This window comes from Anguilla anguilla, chromosome 3, assembly GCF_013347855.1.
Source record: "Anguilla anguilla isolate fAngAng1 chromosome 3, fAngAng1.pri, whole genome shotgun sequence".
NCBI classification, from domain to species: Eukaryota; Metazoa; Chordata; class Actinopteri; order Anguilliformes; family Anguillidae; genus Anguilla; species Anguilla anguilla.
In genome coordinates this window covers 51,918,179-51,941,240 of record NC_049203.1, presented here as the reverse complement: position 1 = coordinate 51,941,240, position 23,062 = coordinate 51,918,179, and the positions used below count along the sequence as shown (strand labels likewise).

General features: G+C 39.4%; 1 protein-coding gene across 5 annotated transcripts in view; it reads left to right on the top strand.

Moving 5' to 3' along the window:
- The window catches only part of pcdh11 (protocadherin 11), a 256,944-nt gene that overhangs the window by 7,139 nt on the left and 226,743 nt on the right, over nt 1-23,062 (top strand). For all 5 annotated transcript variants that reach the window (XM_035409666.1, XM_035409664.1, XM_035409665.1 and 2 more), the window contains exons 2-3: nt 6,206-6,785; nt 12,627-15,113. In XM_035409666.1, coding sequence (XP_035265557.1) covers nt 6,246-6,785; nt 12,627-15,113 — 3,027 coding nt within the window. In that variant the 5' untranslated portion in view covers nt 6,206-6,245. The remainder of the gene's footprint in view (nt 1-6,205; nt 6,786-12,626; nt 15,114-23,062) is intronic.

Here is a 23,062-nt window from a genome sequence, read left to right as displayed (position 1 = left end):
TGCTAAGTACAACTATAAAACCACACACGTGGTTTTATAGTTGTACTTAGTACTACACCCACACTGACATGGTTTTTTAGGCAAAGGTATTGTGCTGCATGCAGCTATACTTTTTATTCTTTACCTGTTTTTGGACACAAAACTCTGAGAAAGAATGTGCTGTTTGATCACATAAAATAGAGACTTGGTCCCCAGCGCACTACTTTTGATGGTGTTATTTCAGATTTTAGTGTCACTCGGCTGCCATGCAGGATGCTAAATTGATAAATGGCCGGGATATTTCTCTTTGGGGGTTAGCTATTTTTTATTTGTTTTAAAGTCAGAGCTTCATCAGAGATTGTGGTTTGTAGATTAACAGTGGGACAAAGGTAGTATTTGCATCCAGAACCCTAGTTTAGTAAATAAAGACAGACGGCTCTGTCCATCATTTTTTAGTGTAAAGCGAATTCAGCTTTGGCTTCTATTCTCAGTCCTGACTCCTGAGAACGGAGGCAGGTTTTGTGCCTGCTGGATTAAATCATCCGTCTACGGCTCAAAATAGCCTCCTGGAGACCAGGGAAATGTAAGCATGGAAGATGGCCTCAAAGGCATTTGTGTTTCTTTTCTCTTTCATGCTCCATTCTTCAAAATATGTCTTCCCATACATACCACTGTGCTAGCCGTTCTACCGTTCTGCCGCACAACATGTTTTTGAAAAGGCACCCAGGGTGGTTCCCTGAGACAATAAAAACCTGGTGAAACTGGTCAGATGTATTAGACAGTTATGAATCATCCTCGTAAGTACTGTTGATTTGGTACGTGTTTGATATGTCCAAGTAAGTGTATTCCTGGGGATTCTTAAAATACATACTGACCTTATCTAGGAATGTTAACAATTAAATTAATGTGAAATGTGAAATTACATATAGAATTATGCATAATATATATATTATATATAGAATATATATATATATATATTATATATAGAATTATGCATAATATATATATATATATATATATATATATACACACACACTAACTTTATTACTGTGCCATTGTGACATGGATGGAAATCTATTTATTTTGTGAAAAGAGGATAACAGGTCTTGCCAACAAAATATCTGCGATGGATTCTACTGAATTGCCATATTACTACACCATTTTTGCTTTGTTTATATTTTTGGATTTTTTTTTCTATTATTTTTTTTTTCTTCTTCTCATTTTCATTCTTGTTCTAATTAGTTCAGTATCCAACACACCTTGCAGGACTGGTGCTATTACTTCCATAAATCATGGCATGGCACAATGGCAGGCAAAGCTAGCCTGGAGGCATGTTTAAATACCGTCTTTAAGCCAGTTGTCAGAAAGTGTTTTCCATGAGGGGGGGTCAAAGGGCAGGAATTGCAAGGTTCTTGATTGAGTGAGGTCAATAAATTGTCGACACTGACCAAAGAGCTGGTCACGGTTAGCTGCTTGGGCCACAGGGTGCTGCACCTTTGCGGTTCATCGGCATATGATCCAATACTTAGATTTCTGAGCATGACAATCTGAAACATGGCCTTCTGAGCTGTGAGTGGAGCAGTGTTAACAATAAGATGATTTATTCACAATATTTCTAGGTTCTTTCAATGACTAAGTATGTACAGCACTGGAAAAAATTGTGGAAAAGCTTCTGCACGAAGAAGAAGACTGGTGCTATTAAAACTTATTTGTGCCATTTGCTGTTGTTGCCATTTTTGTCTGTGAAAATATATTTGAAACAGTTATTTTCATGACCACGAGTGGTAATATCGTGACCATCAATAATTTTAAATATAGTATAAAAGCTGAAAAAAAGGTTTGAGTAATGAATATTATCATTTTATGTCAAATAAATATAATTCAAGCTCATTATAAAATGTCTAAAACAGTAGGGTATATTAGACTGCTTAATGATGTAGTTATTAATTAATACATATAAGAAGGTTGATAATGAATTGTTTAATACCAATGCTAATTATTTCTTTTTTTTGTTTTATGTTGATATTACATTTATTAGATATCACATTGATTGTGCCAAAACGAGAAATTGTTGCAACATTGCATTAATCATCAAACTGTTTATAAATTCAGTGTTTCCATAATACGTGCCAGCAGCATGTGCATGTTTGTGTGCGTTCGTGTGTGTATGTGTGTATATATATATATATATATATATATGTAACAAACAATGACATATATGTCATATAGCCATAACAGCTCTTATAATACTGAGGCAAACAGTACAATCTAGTTTTAAAAAATGTTTTTATAGATCAAAACTTTGTTATTCATCCTTACTCTGAACTGCATAGTGTGAACTGCATGAACTCCACCATCACCCCTACCTGAGGGACACTGAAGTCAATTATAAACTGAAAAATTGTTTTTATAATTTAAAAAAATTGTTCCTCATCTTCATTATGAACAATTGTATGCTCTGAACTCCTAATGAAATAATAATAATAAAAAAAACTACAGCATGTATGGCTAACATATTTTGTTGTTTTTGTTTGTTAATACTTTTTTTAAAGTCCCAAAGTCCCACTTTACCTGTATGTTTGATTTGCATAAGCTTGGATAAATTAAAGAAAAACAAAAGCTTCCCTAGGAGGAATACATCTTCAGCTATTATGCTCTTACTCTAACTATCCCAAGTTGTATTTTGTGGAGACAAGCTCCTTCCTTGAGCTGGGAGCAGTCTAGAGCGCTGGGGAGACACAACATCCCCTGCTACACACTTTTTGGGGGGCAGGTCAGATATTTTAGAGCCACATGAGCCAGTGCTGGGTGTTATTAGCCAACAACCTGTGTCTGTAATGTTTTAACTCTAGAAAGGCCACGTTTTTTACTACCTACTAACACATCTCTGATGTCAAGCGTTCTCAGATGTATCCAGCATTACCGCATCGATTTCCCCTTGTGGGGGGGGGGGGGGGGGGGATCCTCTACTTTCCAAATATTTTGGAAAGTAGAGGAAGGAGGATATAGCATTTACGGCATTGAAGTAATTTGAATTGTTGTCACTCTGTCTAGTGTTAAGGGAAACTTTCACTCTGACTTACTATCTCATTGCATGTATGTGCGTGTGTGCGTGTGTGTCTAATTAAGAAACTTAGTGCTGACTTTTGAGCAAATCACATCAAAGAAACAGGGAAAAAAAGATCAGAATCCAAATAATGTTGGCCAAATTCGAGATGAGAACGCATTATCTGAGTGTTGCCGAATACGGTATTTGTATTCAGCACCACCCCTAATATATATTTATGGCAAGAACAAGGTGTGGAACCCAAAAGGGACAATCCAAAGCACCCCTCATCTGTGAAACATGGTGGTGTTTTGGGCATGTGTGGGTGCCCCAGGTACTGGCTCACTTATCTTCATTGATGATGTAACTGTTGATAGCTGCTGCACAATGATGTGTATTACAAATACTGTAATGTCTGCATGGTGAAACCAAAAAATACCCTTAAATAAAAGCTAAGCATGTTCAGTTTAATCACATCTGAGCCGAATCTAGAAAAAAATACAATATATGTATATTTATATGAGTTAAAGATGTCCTTGGAGTCATCTCTGTACTTTTGGAGGTCAATCTGACAGCTTCCGTCTCTGTGACTGGCAACACTAAGAAGGATATATTTTGGCTTTTGATCTTATACCCTGCTCGCTAGATTTCTCCTTAGCAAGTGTGTTCTTTTCATTACATATTATATGGTGCAGCAAGGAGTTGCCAGGACCAGCGTGAGCTGTGGAATAGTAATTGCCCACACAATCTTTAAAAAGGTAAAACTTGAAAGTAAGGCAAATAAGGAGCCATGTCTTTTCAAAGGGCAACACAACACTTTGTGTAATGGTGCAAGGAGCGACTGGCACATTGATCACTGTCATGTAAATAACTCTGCTGGTTTTCTCCTGCCCAGTGGACCCATAATGAGTCTCTCCTGAGTTTTCCCTTCTTGAAAGCATTGCATTGTGACAAATGGCACGGCACATGAGGATTAGCATTAACAGTGGATGGCACTGCTTTCACAACTGGCCTAATCAAAACATTAGCTTTTTAGTTATCTCCTTTTAATAAGTTGCTCCTTTAAAAAAGGGTAATGTGAAGGTAAATCACACTGCAAACAGGGCAAAACGTGCCCATTTTCAGTGAGCAAAAATTATATTCAATCCTCAAAAGAAATTATATTAAGGTTTTTCTTTCTTCTTTATCCACACACAAACACATACACACACACACACACGCACACCTACACACACACACACACACAGGAACTAGGAACTACGATATGCTGACAATTGATGATTTTTTGAACAAGGCCGCTATCAACATTAAAAACTGTTGTTGATGGTTAATGGAACACCTTACATTAAGAGTTCTGCTCATTGTGGGGTTTGTAATGCCTCATTACCAGACAGGTGTTATTCTAATAAATATGCATTTGTCCTCCCAGAAAAGGCGAAGGCCTAATTTTTGTTTCCAAGAGTTGATCATTTTAATTCTTCTGGAGTTGGCGTTCTGTGTTGTGATAAAAATATTTGACCAGATAATGTGTCATGACTAAAATAAATAAATAAATACAAGTGATGTTTGAGCATGTCAGTTGTTCGGGGAAAAATCCCTGGAGGTTGAAAAATGCATTTAAAGATGCATAAAGGAAACCAAGTTTAAAAATTTAAATTTCCCTATGTATTTGTTTGCAAGAAAATAAAATAAAATAGGATGGCATTCCAGTGTGTCTTTGGAGATGTCAGAAATGTTCTTTCATCTAAGGATTGATACTGCATTACTTTGTAAAGTAACAGTAACCAGCTCTGGAAAATGCCTGACGTCTCATCCACCATTTTCACAATGACCTACTTCAACTTTTGTTGCTCACTGAAGAATTCAGCCCTTCAGCCATTTTTATTTATATTCAGCCAAAATTGGATTTGCATTGCTGTCGAACAATACAACATGTGACAGCCAACCCGGAAAATTTTTAAATTATGTCAGATATGACAAAAACCTACAGGCTCTTAACATGGAACTTTTTGCACTTCTTATCAAATTTTTTTTGGCAAACACATTAAATGTGAGTTAATTTCTCGTTTTTAGGGCACTGCCCAATACAATAATGGAGGTGTAACCTACACATTGTGGACTATGTTCTTTGTATGGGTGTTATAGAGTAAGCCTGCCATTGGTTGATAAAGTCAATTATTATAGATTGAACATGAAGGGAAATATGCCAGTGCTAATAAGAAAACACATTTGATCAATACTTAAATACGTGTAAGGTTAATGGTTAATGGCATGTACATGAGGCAGAGTGATCAAAAGTTTCTCTCAAGGAATTCATGTCACATTTTTTGCAGTGAAATTGAATGCACAATGTGTAAAATACATTAACCATGAATAAAAGTGAATAACAATCTCTCATCCTCGCCCATTTATTGGAAAAAGCAGTGTGCACGTGCCAGTGAGCCAATGAGCTGTGTTTCCAATGACAACTCCATATTGCACTGTAAAATAAAGCAGTAATTTACAGAATATCCTTGTGTTTTGCATCACTGATGAGTGTGATGAAGCTGTGTCCCAAGGTAACATAACTCTGAAACCATTTTGTTGTTGAAGGAAGCATAATTCGCAAGTGTGGATTGTTGTCATGCATATTCCCCCAGAAGCCGCCAAAGTCTGTCCACTTTAAAACTGAAACAGTGTTTCCATGGGTACCCTGGGAGAATGAGAGGATGAATAAACATCAGAACGAGCCAGTGACTGAATAAGTGAACTAATTACTTTTTCATGCTGATGCAGTCCATAGTTGCTGGCGGACAACAGAGGTTAATTGTGTGAAACCGCGCCGTAGCCTCGCGCCACAGCCCTCAGTATGCTCTAGAGTGGAGCTGACTGTGACAGAGAGCTGTTTATCATAGACCTAGGGGGGTTCTGGCTCAACACCGGTTTAGAAGGAAGGGGCCAAGGTCAAAGGTCAATCCTGTCACAGACAGGATGTGATTGTGCTGTGGGGAAGCTTAAACTCATTGGAAGAGAAAAGGCAGAACTGTGTTTTAAATGATTTGTATCACATTGGTAACACATTTTGCTTACTCTTTCCTCCTCAAATTTTGTAGGTTTTCAGAAAGAACATTTACCATTATTGTTTCTCTGTCAGTCTTTTTGTTATTTTTCACAAATCCATTTCTCTATTTTCTTTGTCAGAGCTGCAGCCTTACGGTGAAGGTCCTCCCCCATACTGAATATGGACTTAGCCTGTGAGGCGCACCTGCTGGTGGTTCTGATCACCTGCCTGGCCTTGCAGTCCTGGGCCCAGGAGAAGGACTACACGGTGCGGGAGGAACTGCCTGAGAACGTACGGATTGGGAACCTGCGCAAGGACCTGGACCTGGCTCTGGACCCCAGCTTTAAGCTGTCATCACCGTTGCAGTTCAAACCTGTCTACAAGACTGGTGATGTGCCTTTAGTGCGGGTGGAGGCCAACACGGGAGAGATCTTCACCACCTCCAACCGCATTGACCGCGAGAAGCTTTGCTCGGGCATCTTCAACGAGAAGCGATGCTTCTACGAGCTGGAGGTGGCAGTGCTGCCCGACGAGATCTTCCGGCTGGTAAAGATCCGCTTCCTGATTGAAGACATCAATGACAACGCCCCCTTGTTCCAGTCCACTGTCATCAACATCTCCATCCCCGAGAACACGGCCATTAATTCTCGCTATCCCGTCCCGTCTGCTGTGGACCCAGATGTGGGGATCAATGGAATTCAGCACTACGAGCTTGTGAAGGTGAGACTTTTGACAGATTGTCTTCTGGTAAATTAGACCTGTGGATGAGTATCATTGATCCCACAGAACACTTTCAGCATAGACCATCAGGATACCATCACAAGACATCAACAGAACAAGATTGTAGCACAGGTGAACATCTCATCAGTATTTCAACAGAAGCTTTACCATTTGATACCATTTAATAATGGGATGATTTGCTAGGGGATATCATTCATACTTTTGGTGCAGATTTTCTCAATGTCTTGACATGTCAGGATTTGCACCTTATGCATATTCCATGATGCCCTTCGGGTCACTTGAGATGCTTTAAAGGTGCAGCTGTTGTGTTGATCTTATATTCCTGGTAAGATATTGTACACACAAGAGAATAGAATTAATCTTCTTGGATCAAAATTTGTGATCTCTTGTTTTTTCTGATATTTATTTATTTACGCGAACACGGGGGAGGGGCTGAAGGCAGGATTGGGGGTGGGGGAAGTAACGCTATGGATTCTCAGTTTGTGGTTGTCGTGGTGATACTATACTGTGATTAGATTAAAGCATGAACAGTTTTTTTAAAAAGTATTATTAGTGTATTTATTGGGACCTTAATAACAATGATGGCTGCGTGCAGCCATATTATTCGAGATTCTGACCACCACTGTATGATAATCATAGTGCCTCTTTTTAAGATGGGAGAAAGGTCAGTGATAAATGGTTTAAGGTAAGTTTATAATTGGGGCTGAATGGAAAGGAAAAGATAAATAGATGCTGCACAAGGAGCGCATTTCTCTCTCATTGTCTAATTGATGTTTTAAATAGAAAAAAAGTAGCAGAAAAGACCTGGCGCAATATTCTCAGTAGCTAATATTGTCCAGGAGCCCAGAATGAAGCATAATGCAGTACACTCCCTATCATGAATCGCATATTACACCAGTTTCATTATGGAAACGGAACATTGTAGTTTGACAGAATTCATTCATGTTGGTTTTTAAGTTTCAGTGTGCATGGAAAGAAAACACACGTGCACACACACCCACACACACATGCAAACGTGCATACACACAAGCAGACACACACACAAACATTTAAACCCAAGGTAGGCTTTAAGGCTTTTTGAAATAAAGGCTTTTTCAATAAAGGCAAGCCATTTCTGCAATGTTGTACATCGCTCTGGATAAGAGCGTCTGCTAAATGCCTGTAATGTAATGTAATGTAATGTAATGCAACGACAATAGCATATTAACTGAACATGTTAATAGAGAAAAGCAGTTAGTGCTAAACGAATTGCTCACTGCATCCAGTTCAAGACTGCACACTCTTTCCAGGGATGGGTTTTTTTATTTTGAAAGGAAACAGGGATTCAAGGAAGTTCTGGATGCATCTGGATAAAGGTTTGCTGTAGCTTTTTTGGCCAGTGGTCTGCTTACTATCAAAAATGAATTAGCAAATATATAAATAAGTGCAAGACAAGTTCACTGTTTGAGGCTGAAGAGTTATTTGTACCTTTTTGGGGGGCAAATTAACAGAATTCCCTTGCTTTCTGTGTCTGACTTGATTACCAATTTGCATTTTTAAAGAGGTTTATCTCAGCCAAGGCCTCTGCTGCTCTGACCTGAATTGATGAGAAAACGACTGGAATTGTTTATTGCTGGAAGATGACCAGCTTAATGCTTGTAGCATCACAATGAAGACGTGGCACCATTTCCTCAGCCAGTGCTGTCATTTTATTTAATTATTTTACCCGTCTGTGTCACAAGAGGGCATTTGAGTGGACTAAACATATAGTATATGGCTATAATGATGTTAAAAGGCGATAAGAGAATTTGTGGGAACACGCACAAAAATGTTTAGTATGCATTTCTAATTTTCTGTGCCTTAAATATCATTGCCACCAATAATGCAGCTAGGTGTGCTAGGTCTGTGATTAATGTTTTATGAAACTTTGAAATGTCACAGATAATAAACAATCTACTCCTTGATTTTGAAGCCTATAGTTTTGCAGTTCACTTTTTAAGGTTATGGACTTTCCAATATTTTTTACTAATTGTTACTAATAGTTACTAATGTGTGTGTGTGTGTGTGTGTGTGTGTGTGTGTGTTTGGGTGTGCTTGTGCGCATGGATGTGTGCACGGACGTGTGTCCACATAGTGCTGCTATTTTTAGCCGAGCATAGCTAACTTAAATATACTTTTTCTTTGCTACCTGGAATGGTGCACTTTCTGCACCTCAGGAAACAGCCAAGGTCATCCCAGGGAAAGTAATACCATGCATGGCTAGAGCAGGGCATTCCATTAGGAGAGATTTTATCACTTAAAAAAGAGACCCTCTTTACACCTTTCATCTCAGGGTATGGGGCAGAGTGAAGCTCAGGGCCAGAATTATTGACTGTTTTTGGTCTGTCTTCTCCTTTATGTGTGTATGTGTGTGTGTGTCTGTGCATGTGTGTGTGTGTGTGGTTTTAACAATAACTTTCTTATAACAATAGTAGCTTTTATGTACCTGCCATTCGTGTCACTATGTATTGAACATGAAAAGTTGTATTTAGTGGTGAATCTGGTTCATTTCTGCACTTGGGAATGCTGGAGAAATAACAGTTCCATTTGTTACTCCGGCAGTAGTTTTTTTTTTTTTTGCTCAGTCGCATCAGCCTGGCTTTGGCAGTAGGATACACCGCAGTGTTCAACTGTGTTGGTAGGTCAAAAATGTTATCCATCACACAAGCAGAGAGAGAGAGAGAGAGAGAGAGAGAGAGAGAGAGAGAGAGAGAGAGAGAGAGAGAGAGAGAGAGAGAGAGAGAGAGAGAGAGAGAGAGAGAGAGAGAGAGAGAGAGAGAGAGAGAGAGAGAGAGAGAGAGAGAGAGAGAGAGAGAGAGAGAGAGAGAGAGAGAGAGAGAGAGAGAGAGAGAGAGAGAGAGAGAGAGAGAGAGAGAGAGAGAGAGAGAGAGAGAGAGAGAGAGAGAGAGAGACCACAACTATAAGCCCATGCAGATGCACCCATCCGTTGCTTCGGCCTGTTAAATTCACCGCAGGTCCTCACTCTCCTTTAGCTTCTTAAAGGTCGCGGAATTGATCGAGAGATGCTTCAACTGATAATCTGAACTATTGAAAGTGTCTGCGCATGGGCTTTGGAGCGCTCTCCCGCAAGCTAATGCCACCCAGGCTTCAGCACTGTTGTTCAGATGGTGCTTCACTGTATCAGTTTCACACAAGCTCGCTAGGGCTTATTTGAGTGGAAGGGCAAAATGTTCATATTCCCAGTTAAACATTTTTTATCATAGATGCCTTTGTTAATAAAAGAGCTGTTATTTTTCTATTTCATTTTGTGAGATAAAGAGGGACCTGGTTCTTTGTTTTATTAAAATGTGTCTCATTGTGCTGCAGGTCAATCAAATGTATGATTAGATGAGAATTATTTTATTTCTTTTTTTTAAATAACTTGCTTCTTATTTTAGAAGAGATAATGCTGTCTGTAGTGGCTGTCACTTAACCTTATAGCCAATGATTCATGTTCTCATTCATTTGTTTGTAAACCTGCCCAGGAGGTAATCAAAGTTGTGGAGGATCTGTCAGCCTTCTTTGGCATGAATGGCAATTTAAAGGGAGATGATTGATCACAAGCACAGGCTTCAGACAGAGCTTGTATTGGCTAATTAAACGCACCAGGGGTGTCATCGAAAGTCTGTAACTCTGGAAACAAAAACTGTGAAAAATACATCTTGTTACAATGCTGTCTCTCTCACAACGTGAGAATGGGCAGCATAATGATGGGTGTTTCTTATTTCTGTGCCAACTTCCATATGGATTGAGTAATATAATCAAATTGTTTTTCAATAGTTTTCAGCATGTGGCCAGTATGGGAACTGTGGATTAGATTCAAACGTACCTTTTTTTAAAGTGAAAATGCACATATTTAATCTCATTTGAGAGCTGTACCCAGGACAGGGTAATCTTTTTTAACATTATGTGGCACACGAAGCTTATCTCCTGAGAAAGATGCGCTTTCTTGTTATACCATGGAAATGTTTCTGACTGAAACGGCTTCAAAGAACCCCTTTGTACCATACATGTGTATGAGTCCCATTCACGTTCAGAGCCCTTTCTTCCTTCTTGTCTCAGCCTCACCCTACATCAGAAGGACGGAAAATGTGCCAGGTGCTAGCTTTACCGCATAGTCGGTCTGTAATCGTAAATATTAGCGCTAGTTTTAGGGGGGGGAGGCAATTACTTTGAACAGTCAAAGCTGGTTTCCCATGGGGATTACATATGCATTTGTTTTTCCATTTGCTCAAACTGTGCTGTTGCCTAGCCTGAGCTCTCAGAAGAAAAGCTTCTTTCTTCTTTCTTTTTTAATGCACAATTTTTTTTCTGTCTCTCCTCCCCCTCCCCACTTTAATCTATGACGCTCTTGCAGCATATTTTAAATTGAAGCTTAGCTCTTTGGCTTCTCTTTCAACACTCCCTCACACATATGACCTGCCCTTGAAATCCTGTGAGCTCCCTCCTGTTCATAGTAGCTGCCATGAGATAGCAGGGGTGAAATGAAATCTCATTTTGGGTGAGGCATTGGAGAGCCAAGTGGAGAAGGTACAGTGCTGAAATCAGTCTTTGATTAAAGGGCCACCATTAGATAAGGTATGGTGGCTTTGTACTGTGATTTGGCTTGGCAAACTCTTTGCTTTCTCACGACAGTATGACATCAGTTTTAACTGCTGTATATTGGACCCTGAAGTGCATCTCCAGGCATCAGCAAGAAGCTAAATGTATTTTACAGGAGGATGAAAAATGTTCAGAACAAGGAAAGCAAGAATAAACAGCCATACTAACAGATACAGAAGAAAAATAGGACACCAGATATGGGTTAGGTTTAAGATATTTTTCAAAACCCAGATGTTCATTGGGAAACTACAGAATGCACATGCAGTGTGCACATACATGCACACACACACACTCACTCACACACACACACACACGCACACACACACGCACACACACAAACACACACACACACACGCACACACATGCACACACACACACACACACACACAATTTGTTATGTAGGCACCTACATTCTGGTTAAGTTTAACTTTCTTACATAATGAACCAGCAATACTGGGGACTCAAATATGCCGTTTGAAAAAAATTAAAAACGAGAACAAAAACAACCATGCCCTATAATTATAATTTGAAAAATACGTAAATGTTTAGGACATATTTGGGAACATAAAAATTCACTCTGTTTTCTTGTGTTTCCATCTACTATTACATTTACACCATCAGAGATGTGTATGCAATTTAAAGTAAGCTATACAACACTGAGCTGTACAAATATATGGACCGGCTTTTTTCTGTTAATGCAGGGAACTGTGTGTTCTTTTATAGGGATTAATGTTTGCTTGAGTCATCACTTTTAAGTGGGTAATTTCCTCTGGTTGTGTTCTCTAAGTCAATATTTTGAAGACCTTATGCATCTTTTAATAGGATTAAATAACTTTCACCTCAAAGTAATTTGTAGCAAAAACAACTGTTTAATGCAGAAATAAACTTGAAATACCTCATTTGTTTTGTTTGAAAGGCCAAATAGCTGTTGAGATTAGCTGAAAATACTGAGAAATGTGTTTTTTTAGCCCACATTTTGGCTCAGGTCATCACTAGCTAGTGGATTGAGGTTTGCTGTAGAGTACACATCTCATTCCACATTCAACATATACTGAGAGGACATGAGCTTTATTTACAGCCAGTTAATTTGTATCAGCATTTGTAGCAACACTACTAGCTGACAAAGTAAAAAAAAAAAAAAAACAAACAGATGAGAATACAAACTTACTCTTTGCCCATTTTTATTGTTTCTCTTTGTAGAGTGTGAGTGAATTTGGACTGGATATCATCGAGACCCCTGAGGGTGACAAATGGCCGCAGCTCATAGTCCAGCAGAACCTCGACCGTGAACAGAAGGACACCTTTGTGATGAAGATCAAAGTGGAAGATGGAGGGACTCCTCCAAAGTCCAGCACTGCCATCCTACAGGTCACCATCTCTGATGTAAATGACAACAGGCCGGTGTTCAAAGAGAGTGAGATTGAGGTGAATATTCCAGAAAATGCACCCGTGGGCACGTCAGTCACCCAGATCCACGCAACGGATGCCGACCTAGGCTCCAACGCACAGATCCACTTCTCCTTCAGCAACCAGATATCCGCTGCCACCAAACGACTCTTTGCAATTGACAGCAACACTGGCCTGATCACTGTTAGGCAGCCCCTGGACAGGGAGATGACTCCAGTTCACAAGCTCATCGTCCTGGCTAGTGATGGAAGCTCCACACCATCGAGGGCAACAGTGACAGTCAATATCACAGACATTAATGACAATGTGCCGTCCATAGACACCCGTTACATAATGAACCCCGTTAATGGCACCGTCCTACTATCTGAAAATGCCCCCCTTAACACTAAAATAGCCCTGATCACTGTGACAGACAGGGACGCTGATCTGAATGGGAAAGTTACTTGCTACACTGACCATGATGTACCCTTTAGGCTGAAGCCTGTGTTTGACAACCAGTTTCTGCTAGAAACGGCAGCTCCTCTAGATTACGAGATTACTAGAGAATATGCAATTAAAATTGTGGCCTCGGACTCAGGAAAGCCTCCCCTGAACACTTCAGCTATGGTCCTCATAAAGATAAAAGATGAAAATGACAATGCTCCCATCTTTCCTCAGCCTGAAATTCAGCTGTCCATTCCAGAGAACAATGACCCTTCAACACAGTTGATAAAAATCAGTGCCACAGATGCGGACAGTGGTCGTAATGCTGAAATAACTTACTCCCTAGGCCCTGACCCACCTGACGGCTTTAACATCGATCGCCGGTCAGGAATCCTTTCTGTTGGGAAGAGGCTCGACAGGGAAAAGCAGGAGAAGTACACATTCATTGTCATTGCACGGGATAATGGCTCCCCTGCTCTACAGAGCAACGTGACGGTGAAGGTGATGGTCCAGGACATTAATGACAATAGCCCAGCCTTCACTCACCCTGAGTATAACTTTTACGTGCCTGAAAACCTGCCACTGTATGGTACAGTGGGCTTGATCACGGTCACGGATGCAGATGCTGGCGACAACGCGGTGGTCACCCTCTCTATTCTGAATGGCAAAGACAATTTCATAATTGATCCAAAAACTGGTGTGATAAAGCCAAACATTACATTTGACAGGGAGCAGCAGAGTTCCTACACCTTTGTGGTGAAGGCAGTGGATGGCGGTAGGCCGCAGAGCACCTCTTTTGCCAAGATCACAATAAACGTTGTGGATGTAAATGACAATCGACCTGTGTTTGTCATACCTTCGTCTAACTACTCCTACGACCTGGTCCAGTCTACTACCAGCCCTGGGTCTGTGGTGACAAGAGTCTTTGCCATAGACAATGACACTGGAATGAATGCAGAACTACAGTACAGCATTATTGGTGGGTCTCAAAGGGGTCTGTTTGCTATAGATAAAACAACTGGTAACATCACGCTGCAGGAGAAGATTGTTGCTGCTGATCAAGGCTTGCACAGGCTGGTGGTACAGGTCAAAGACCTGGGACAGCCGGAGTCATTGCATGCCATTGCCCTGGTTCACCTATTTGTGAATGAAACTGTGTCCAACGCTTCCTTCATCCAAGAGCAGCTACGTCGGAGCATGGAGACCCCATTGGACCGCAATGTGGGGGACACTGAGGTCACACCCCAGGCTAATGGCTATGTCATCGTGGTCATTGCCATTATTGCAGGCACAATGACTGTCATCCTGGTCATTTTTGTGACCGCCCTGGTGCGCTGCCGCCAGACACCCAGGCACAAGGTGGTTCAGAAGGGCAAGCAAAGCGGTGAGTGGGTGTCGCCCAATCAGGAAAACCGTCAGATCAAAAAGAAGAAGAAGAAAAAGAAGAGGTCGCCCAAGAGTCTGCTGCTGAACTTTGTGACTATCGAAGAATCAAAGCCAGATGACCCCACCCACGAGCACATCAATGGCACACTGGACCTCCCAGTGGAGCTGGAGGAGCAGACCATGGGGAAGTACAACTGGGCCACCACTCCATCCACCTTCAAACCTGACAGTCCAGATTTGGCAAAGCACTACAAGTCTGCTTCTCCTCAGCCTACCTTCCAGATTAAACCAGAGACCCCCGTCGCCCCCAAGAAGCACCATGTCATCCAGGAGCTCCCCTTGGACAATACCTTTGTGGTGGGCTGTGACTCACTTTCCAAGTGCTCCTCCAGCAGCTCCGACCCCTACAGTGTATCTGAGTGCAGCTGTCAAGGGGGCTTCAAGGCGCCTGGGCAAATCCACACCAGACAGGTAATGCACTTCTTCTCCTGTTTCCTTTTTAAACCCTGCACACTGCTATTGCTCACCCTCACCTCTGCACTATACAGTTCCTCTGTTGAGGGGGGTGGGGGGGGGTCTGGGGATTTCACCATCTCCCGCATTTGAAATGTGCATGAAAATCATCAGCACTGAAAGAGGAAGGAAGGAGGTTTGTAGTGAAGCAGTTTTGGCATCCTCGACCGTGGCTGAGAGCCAAGCATATGGGAATATCTGGAAGAGACAGAATCCGTAGGTGGCACTGTGGCACTTTTACCTGCTTTCAGGAAATATTATGAAATATTGAAATGTACTAAATACAAAAAAGATGTTAAAAAGGAAAATAAGAGGGAAAAAATGTTTAAGCCTGTGTCAGCTCTGCCATTTGTATGTGTGCAAGAATTTTAGATAATATAATCAGGCTGCAGAGTAATAACACATTTCAGGATGCATTAGGTTGGTTGTGATGTTAATAGAACAGTGTTTGGCTGCATTTGCCAAAGAAGGAGTTCAACCTCAAGGTCTAATGCAGGCCGACAAGACGATATTAGAAACACATGAGAAGGCTGGAGGGTGACAGAAAGATTACAGCCATGTTTAGGCTTTCAAGAACCGTTTGATTGACACTTTAAAGACAGCCGCTGTCAGACAGATGCAGTAATGTGATTCGACAAGAGACGGCTTAAAAGAGGTACACTTGTTTCTCATGCAAACCGTGAATGCAGTTTGGCGGGACTGACGCTTGCAGTCTCGGGACGGAACAATGCTGACTGCTTTGTGGTGCATTTAGGCGTGCGGCCGAAGTGGGAGATTTATACGCAGGAATCCGTCTGGCCGAGGCACCGGCGGTTTTATGAGAGAGAGAGAGATTCATTTGAATACCTGTGGCACATAGCTCACGCCTCCCTTTGCCAAGTGCCAAATGCAAAGTGGCTAATAAATAAAGGAGGAAAATTAATGTAAATCTGGGATGAGGAGAGTCTGCTTTTCTCAGCGGAGATGAGCGCCGCCACTCCGCATGGTAGAGAGTGAGGAGTGCTACGTATCTCCGGTCACAGGGATCAAGGTGGAGCCAGGGGGACCAAGACACTTAATTAGTTTGAGAGAGAAGATGGAGAATAGGTAATAGCTTTCCGTGCTAACACATGCCATCTGTTTAGACCTTGCATTACTATATTTTTAATGAGCAGATTAATAGCTTGTTGTTTAACACAGCAAATGACAAAAATGAATTTGTTCTTGATATAATCAGAAAACGATGCTTTTGTACACATACCCATGGCCATTCTGGTCACCTTTAACAGGTAAGGTCATGGTCATGTGAATATCTGTGTAATTAGAAAAACTGGAAAGCTACATCAGCCATTAAGTGTGTAGCTAAGTATAATTAAAAGAAAGAGGTTAGCACACAGAAATAAGTGTGACTGATGCAGATACTGTGGAATTCCACAGACACATGGAACATGTACGAGGCCATGTTCTCCTAAGCACATCTGTAGTATGATTGCATCTGAACCCATTACTGAAAGTGAGCTTAGCAATATATAGTATGCATTTGATACATTATAATGTTTTTATAGCAAAAAATTTGAGTTTTTCCACTGCAGGTATTTGTATTTCATTTGCACCAGTAACTGGACAGGGTTCGTACGGTCATGAAAAACCTGGAAAAGTCATTGAAATTTAAAATGCAATTTCCAGGCCCTGGAAAAGTTATGGAAAATAATATTTTTTGAAAAGTTTTGGAAAAGTAATGGAAATATAGCTAAAGTTGCATCAAATACAATTGCTAATTAATCCAATCATAAAAATGGTATGTATAGTAATAAAACGTAAATTGGCACGTAACCTTTGCGGTATTTTGGTGGTGTGAGAAGTTCATTCGGTCTGGCTCAGTCTGTTTACACGCACGCCCAACAGGCACGCTTCTCCTAATGTAGCAGTTAGTAAACGTAGGCCCTACTGTGCCAACAATATGCCAGGGAAGTGCAGCTTCAATAATATATCAGGGCTTGAAATTAACTTTTTTTACTTGGTAGCACTGGTGCTCCCAATTTCAAAAAGTTAGGAGCACCCACCAAAATGTAAGGAGCACCAACAATATATGCAATAGATTTTTTATTGATAAAAAACGACGATATAACAGTACGGTTTAAAAGTAACAGTTAAACTGTCACGCCTAAAATGTGTCGACTCTTCAAGGAATTGCGTGTTATGCATTCAAATGACAAAGCGCTTCTCGTCACATCAATACCGCTAATTAAATCAACCGCCAGTAAACTGCATCGGAGAAATTAGCTGTTTCAACCGGGTCGCTACACAAAACACTACGTTAATGTTTCAAAAAAAATGCCGTAATCGTTCGCTTCAACTTTTCAGCTTTCGATAACGCTAATAAATTGAACATAAACTTTTGTCTTCAGGTAACATAAGTAAACGCATTAGCTCTCTGTGTTGCGTGACAGTGGAGTGCTGCAAAAGGGAGTGATTGAAGGCTAATATTAAGCAATTTAAAATCAGCATTAAAGGTAAGAATGTCAAGCTCACGATTGGTTAGAAGGGTCACCGTTAGCTCACAAGGCACATACTGAGTGTACTAACTAGCGAATGTACAGAGGAAGAGACGTTCGACTGGAAAAAGAAAAAAAAAAAGTTGTACCAGAACAATTATTTGCACTCGCACAAATGCTCCCAATTATATTTCGAAGTCGCACAGATTAAATTTTGGGAGCATATGCGACCAAAATGGTCGCAATTTCGAGCCCTGTTTGAGACATTGACAAAATGTTAAACTATTCGAATTAAAATATGAAAGAATGTATCTAAGTGTGTCTGTCTGGTGTTTATTTGTTTTAGAGAGGCACCATATGTTTCAGATGCAGACCTAATTTTACTTAGTGTTACAATAAATCATTTTAAATCATCCCACTGAGATAAAGTCATTTGTTTTGGTCATGGATATTCAGTTAAAGGTTGTGGAGAAGTCATGGAAAAGTCATTGAAAATCATTGGTGAAAAAGTGTATGAACCCTGCTGGAACAAGGCAGAATATAGTATGGGTCTGGAGGAATGCATGGTATAAATATTTAATTCAACCTACAGTATCTTCTGATAGAAGATACCTTGAACCAAGTGTATATTGGAAGCTAAGTGGTATTCACTTAGTTCAGATATGCGAACCGTGAATATATTTGTGCTTTATTTAGATAAACCTCATTAAAGGGCAGCTCACTCAAAAAATAAATAAAGCTGTGTATACTTACACAGAGTGCTATCTATCCGTCTAAATAGTTGTCCAGATATCTGCTGCAGCTCACCATTTTACAATGGACATCAACAAGACCAATGCACAATGCACTAAAAATTTACATTAGAAGAACTGAACAGCAATATATCTTTCCAAATATAATGCAATGGTTACTCACAAATATCCACAGACCTTTTTGTGCATGGTTTCACAAATGTTGTTTTAAAACAATGTTGACACTATGCCCCAGAATACCTCTGTGCTCCGGTTGAGACTGCAAATATAAACAGTTAAATTTGACAGAAAGTAGTTTTCAATGAAACCATGCACAGCAAGATCTGTGAATGTTCGTAAGTAACCGTGTCATTATGTTTGGAAAGACCTTGTTGTTGAGTTGTGCAATTGTAAATGTTTGCCACTTTGAACACCAACTTGGTCTCATTGAGGTCCGTTGCATCAGAGCGAGCTGCTAGAAAACTCATTAAAAATCTTAGTTAAACTATCTGGATGGATGGATAGCATTCCAGGTAAGTAGAAACGGCTTTATTTTATTTTAGATTAACTGCCCCTTTAAGCTATTTCAAATTTAGACTGAATTTGTAAAATATAAGGACACAGCTATGATAGTATTGAAATTATGTTGAATATTTTTAAGCTCTGAGTGCCATTGTGACAAATATTGTTTCATATTGTTGACATTTGGGATGAATTATCATGGCAGAATTAGTTTTTGGAAAGCTTCCCTAGGGCCAAAAACATACATTTATATTCAGTATGGATAGAACCTGTAAATAGGAATGGGAAATCAATGTCATTTTATTTTTATGGGCCAGGAGTAATTTAGTGGCATAGAGCTATATAACAGAATGAGATTTTATTGATGAATATCAGCATAAAGCTTAATATAGGTATTGCTTAATAGACCCATAAAAACCAGACCTTTTGCATTACAACCAAGATTAAACTCTAATAATTATGACCTCTAAAGGTAAATGTGATATCATACAACAAACAAGAAAAATGTCTTGGCGATATCTTATCGTAATATTAGGTAGCCTTGCTCTATTTCATGGGATCATTTCCATACAAAATGTAATATATAATATATAATATACTCAGTCCAAAACTGCCTTCTTCAGTACTGTTCTTCAGTACTGACCCAGATTTTTCTCTAATGTCTGAATCTACATTTATGTTCAGTATATGCTGTATTAATGAGTGCTCTGCATTGTTAGAGATAAGCAGTGACTTGGAGACTTAATTCATTCATCTTTTGTTGTGTGTGTGTAGTACCTGTTAATGTCCACAAATTACTTTTTATTTTTATTTATTTTGTTCTTTTTTGCACCATTTCTGGGTACTTCAATTCATTTTGCGGGGCATTTAAAACTAAATCAAGGTGCAATGAAACGTTTTTTTTTTTCTCTCTGCACAACTCACTGAATCAAAACCTGCATTCTTAACTTCTATCCTCTAATTATTCCATCTCCTTGACTTCTCTTGCCTCTTGAACAGTAAATCCTCTGCATATTCCAGCAAATTACACTTTAGCCACTGATATGTTGTGTACATGGTAATTTAAGGTGACACCCACACAGAGTTGAAATTAGTGTACCACATCCACCTTTTATTTTTAAACCATAGCTAAAAGTCAACGCTGTGCCTTGGCACATTACCCATAAGCCTTTGTACAAACCCAGATTATGAAAGAGCAGATGATGTAACTCAGTGTACATTTACTATGCTCCTTGTAAAACTTGTCAGAGTGGCTTTCTGCTTCATTTCTATGTCTGTCTTTATATATATATATATATATATATATATATATAAACATGCAACATACATTTACAATGAGCACACTTGGCACTTTACAATTTGGAGTTAAATCTAAATTTCATAAGATCATTACTAAGATCAATACAAATACAAGAAAATGGTTTATCAAAATAAATATTGCTCTTCTGAAAATGATTTCCATTCCCTGTTCCCACAAAAGGGTCTGCACTAATTCAGTCAGTTCCAAGGCCATTAGGAAATGCTTTGAGACACTGCTATATTGCTTTTTTTATTTGTTCAGTTCTCTTTTTTTCACGTCACCCAGTGGCAATGCCTGCATTTGGGTAAAATATTTAGAGAAAATTTAGAAATGTGTTGCTTGATTTTAACAGTCATTGTTTTAGAGCTTCAGAGTAATATTGAATTGTTGTTAATCACAGTGCAGCGTAGTGGCTAAGTACCGTAGATGGGTTTGCTTCCAGAAGGTGGCAGTTTAGATTTCAGTGTGTTGCCTTCCCATTGTGCACTTCAGAAAAGCACTTAACCCCTAATGTTTCAGTATTTTCTGTATATCGAGCTGAAAAATAAGTTGAGTCTTGTTATCTACAGTGCTGTGAAAAAGTATTTACTCCTGATTTACTATATTATTGCACATTTGTCACACTGTTTAGTTTCAGATCTTTAGACAATATGCTATATTAGACAAAGGAAACCTGATTTCCACTTTTTTCTCTAATTTTTCAATAGAACATTATCCCAGAAGACTTGGGGATCATCCAGGTGCTTTTTATTTGGAAATATGAGATAAACATTGATGCTTGTCTTGGTTAGAAGTGGTTTCTGTCTTGCTCCTCTCACATTAATTCCATTTTGCCCAGCCTCTTTCTAATTGTGGAGTCATGAACACTGGCCTTAGCTGAGGCTAGAGAGGCCTATGATTCTTTGAATATTCTTCTGGGATCTTTTGTGACATCCTGAATTAATTGTTGGTGTGCCCTTGGTGAACTTTTGGAGGGCCGGCCATTCCTGGGAAGATTCACCACGCTTCCTAGTGTTCCCCATTTAGAGATAATGGCTTTCACTGTGATTCAGTTGAGCCTTAGATATATTTTAACCTTTTTTTTCTCATCAATTCTGGAATTCCCTTACAGCATGGCATACTGTGATTGTAGAAACCTTATGGTGACTACTTCACTCTGATGGTAATGTTCAATATGAGTGAGGTGTAGATTCAACAAGGCTGGATGCAATCAAGCCTGCATGTGTTCAATCATCTGAATACAAGTTCCAATTAAATTTGGTTAATTGGTTAACTGAGTAACTAAGGCGGCAGTTACTTTTTCACATGGGTGATATGGGTGTTTGATAATTTTTTTCATTAAATAAATGTAATAATTTTAAAATGTGTTTTGTGTTGATATTACATTTTGTCTAAAGATCTGAAACCATTCAGTGTGACAACTATGCAATAACTGAGGAAATGAGGAAGAAATACTTTTCATGATATTGCACTCTAGATGAAGATATATAATAAAATATCTGATTATTATTACTTGATGCATCTTTTTAATATAGGTGTGATTCATTTCTTACCTGGAAACAATGCACTGAAGGTCGTTATGGAGGTATTCACTGGAGATTTTATTTATACAGTAATGATATCATTCATATATTTCACATCTGCCCAAAAGCTGCGGATTGACAGCAATATATGCTGGACCAATTTAAGTAGTACTGAGTTTACTACTCTGATGACCACCGCATACTATATCACTTACTGTATTCAGTAAATCCCACTTATTGTTGTAAAGCTGTCAAGAGGTTTACAAAGGCTAATAATAGTCAAAAGACCTGAAGGGTTTGGTTATAACATCTGATTTGTAAAACACTAAGAGGGTGGGGACCTCCCACTTCTAAAATGATTCCAGCACCCTTGTTGAGATGTAAGGTCAGTGCTTGAGTCAATCAGAGACTCAGTTTATCAATGTCAGACTGGTCTGGAGGTTGAGAATTTGCGGGAAACATTAGTAATGGGAGAGTTAGACCCTGTGACTTTCCAGATGTGGGGAACCATTATGTCATGGAATGAGTTTAAATGAATCAGGGTTTTCTTATATGAAGTAAGTATTTACAGCAGATTGAAGCACCACACTTTGTAATGTAGGATTAAGGAACATCAACCTCCTGTCATTTATAAAGATAACCTGTCATTTCCCTGAGCAGTTCCTTTGTGACTCTGAGATTCAATCAGACCACTATTTGCTTTTTTGTGAATTGTGACAAATAAATTGTATGACAACGTACTCCATTAATATTTACAATAGTCAGAGGAAAATGAAATGGTTCATTTGATTTTTTTTTTTAATAACACCTGTTTACCTGTTTCTTAAACATAGCAACATATCAACCCTGTAATGGATACTTGTTGGAAGAAGTTATCCTTAATGAGCTTAAACCCAAGCAAGCATACTCCTACAGGAAACTCATTGTCTTTTGGATTTATGTGTACAACTAGGGCTATGATCTTAGAGCCTGTAATTCCAAGAGGTGGATACAGGACACTATGAATTTACATGTTAAGTGATCAACACATTATGGTACCTTAATCATCTCATTTAATCATTCAGTTTCCACAGGGGTGTCTAGTATGATCTAACTGGCTGGTGTGGGTGCAAGCTTTTGTTTAGGCTAGCACGGTTACACTTTAATCGGCAAATTTAGTTTACAAATCAGGTAATGAACTTGATTAGTTGAATCAGGTGTTTTGTTGCTGGAATCCAAAAATGGGAAAACGTGTTCAGATCGGACATTTTTGGATCGGATGTTTGGTATAGAGTGCCAGAAATCTCTTTTGCTTCTCCACTGTGTAACTGGTCACATTCCTTCAACTGTTTTCACTGATCACTTCAATTAGAATCTA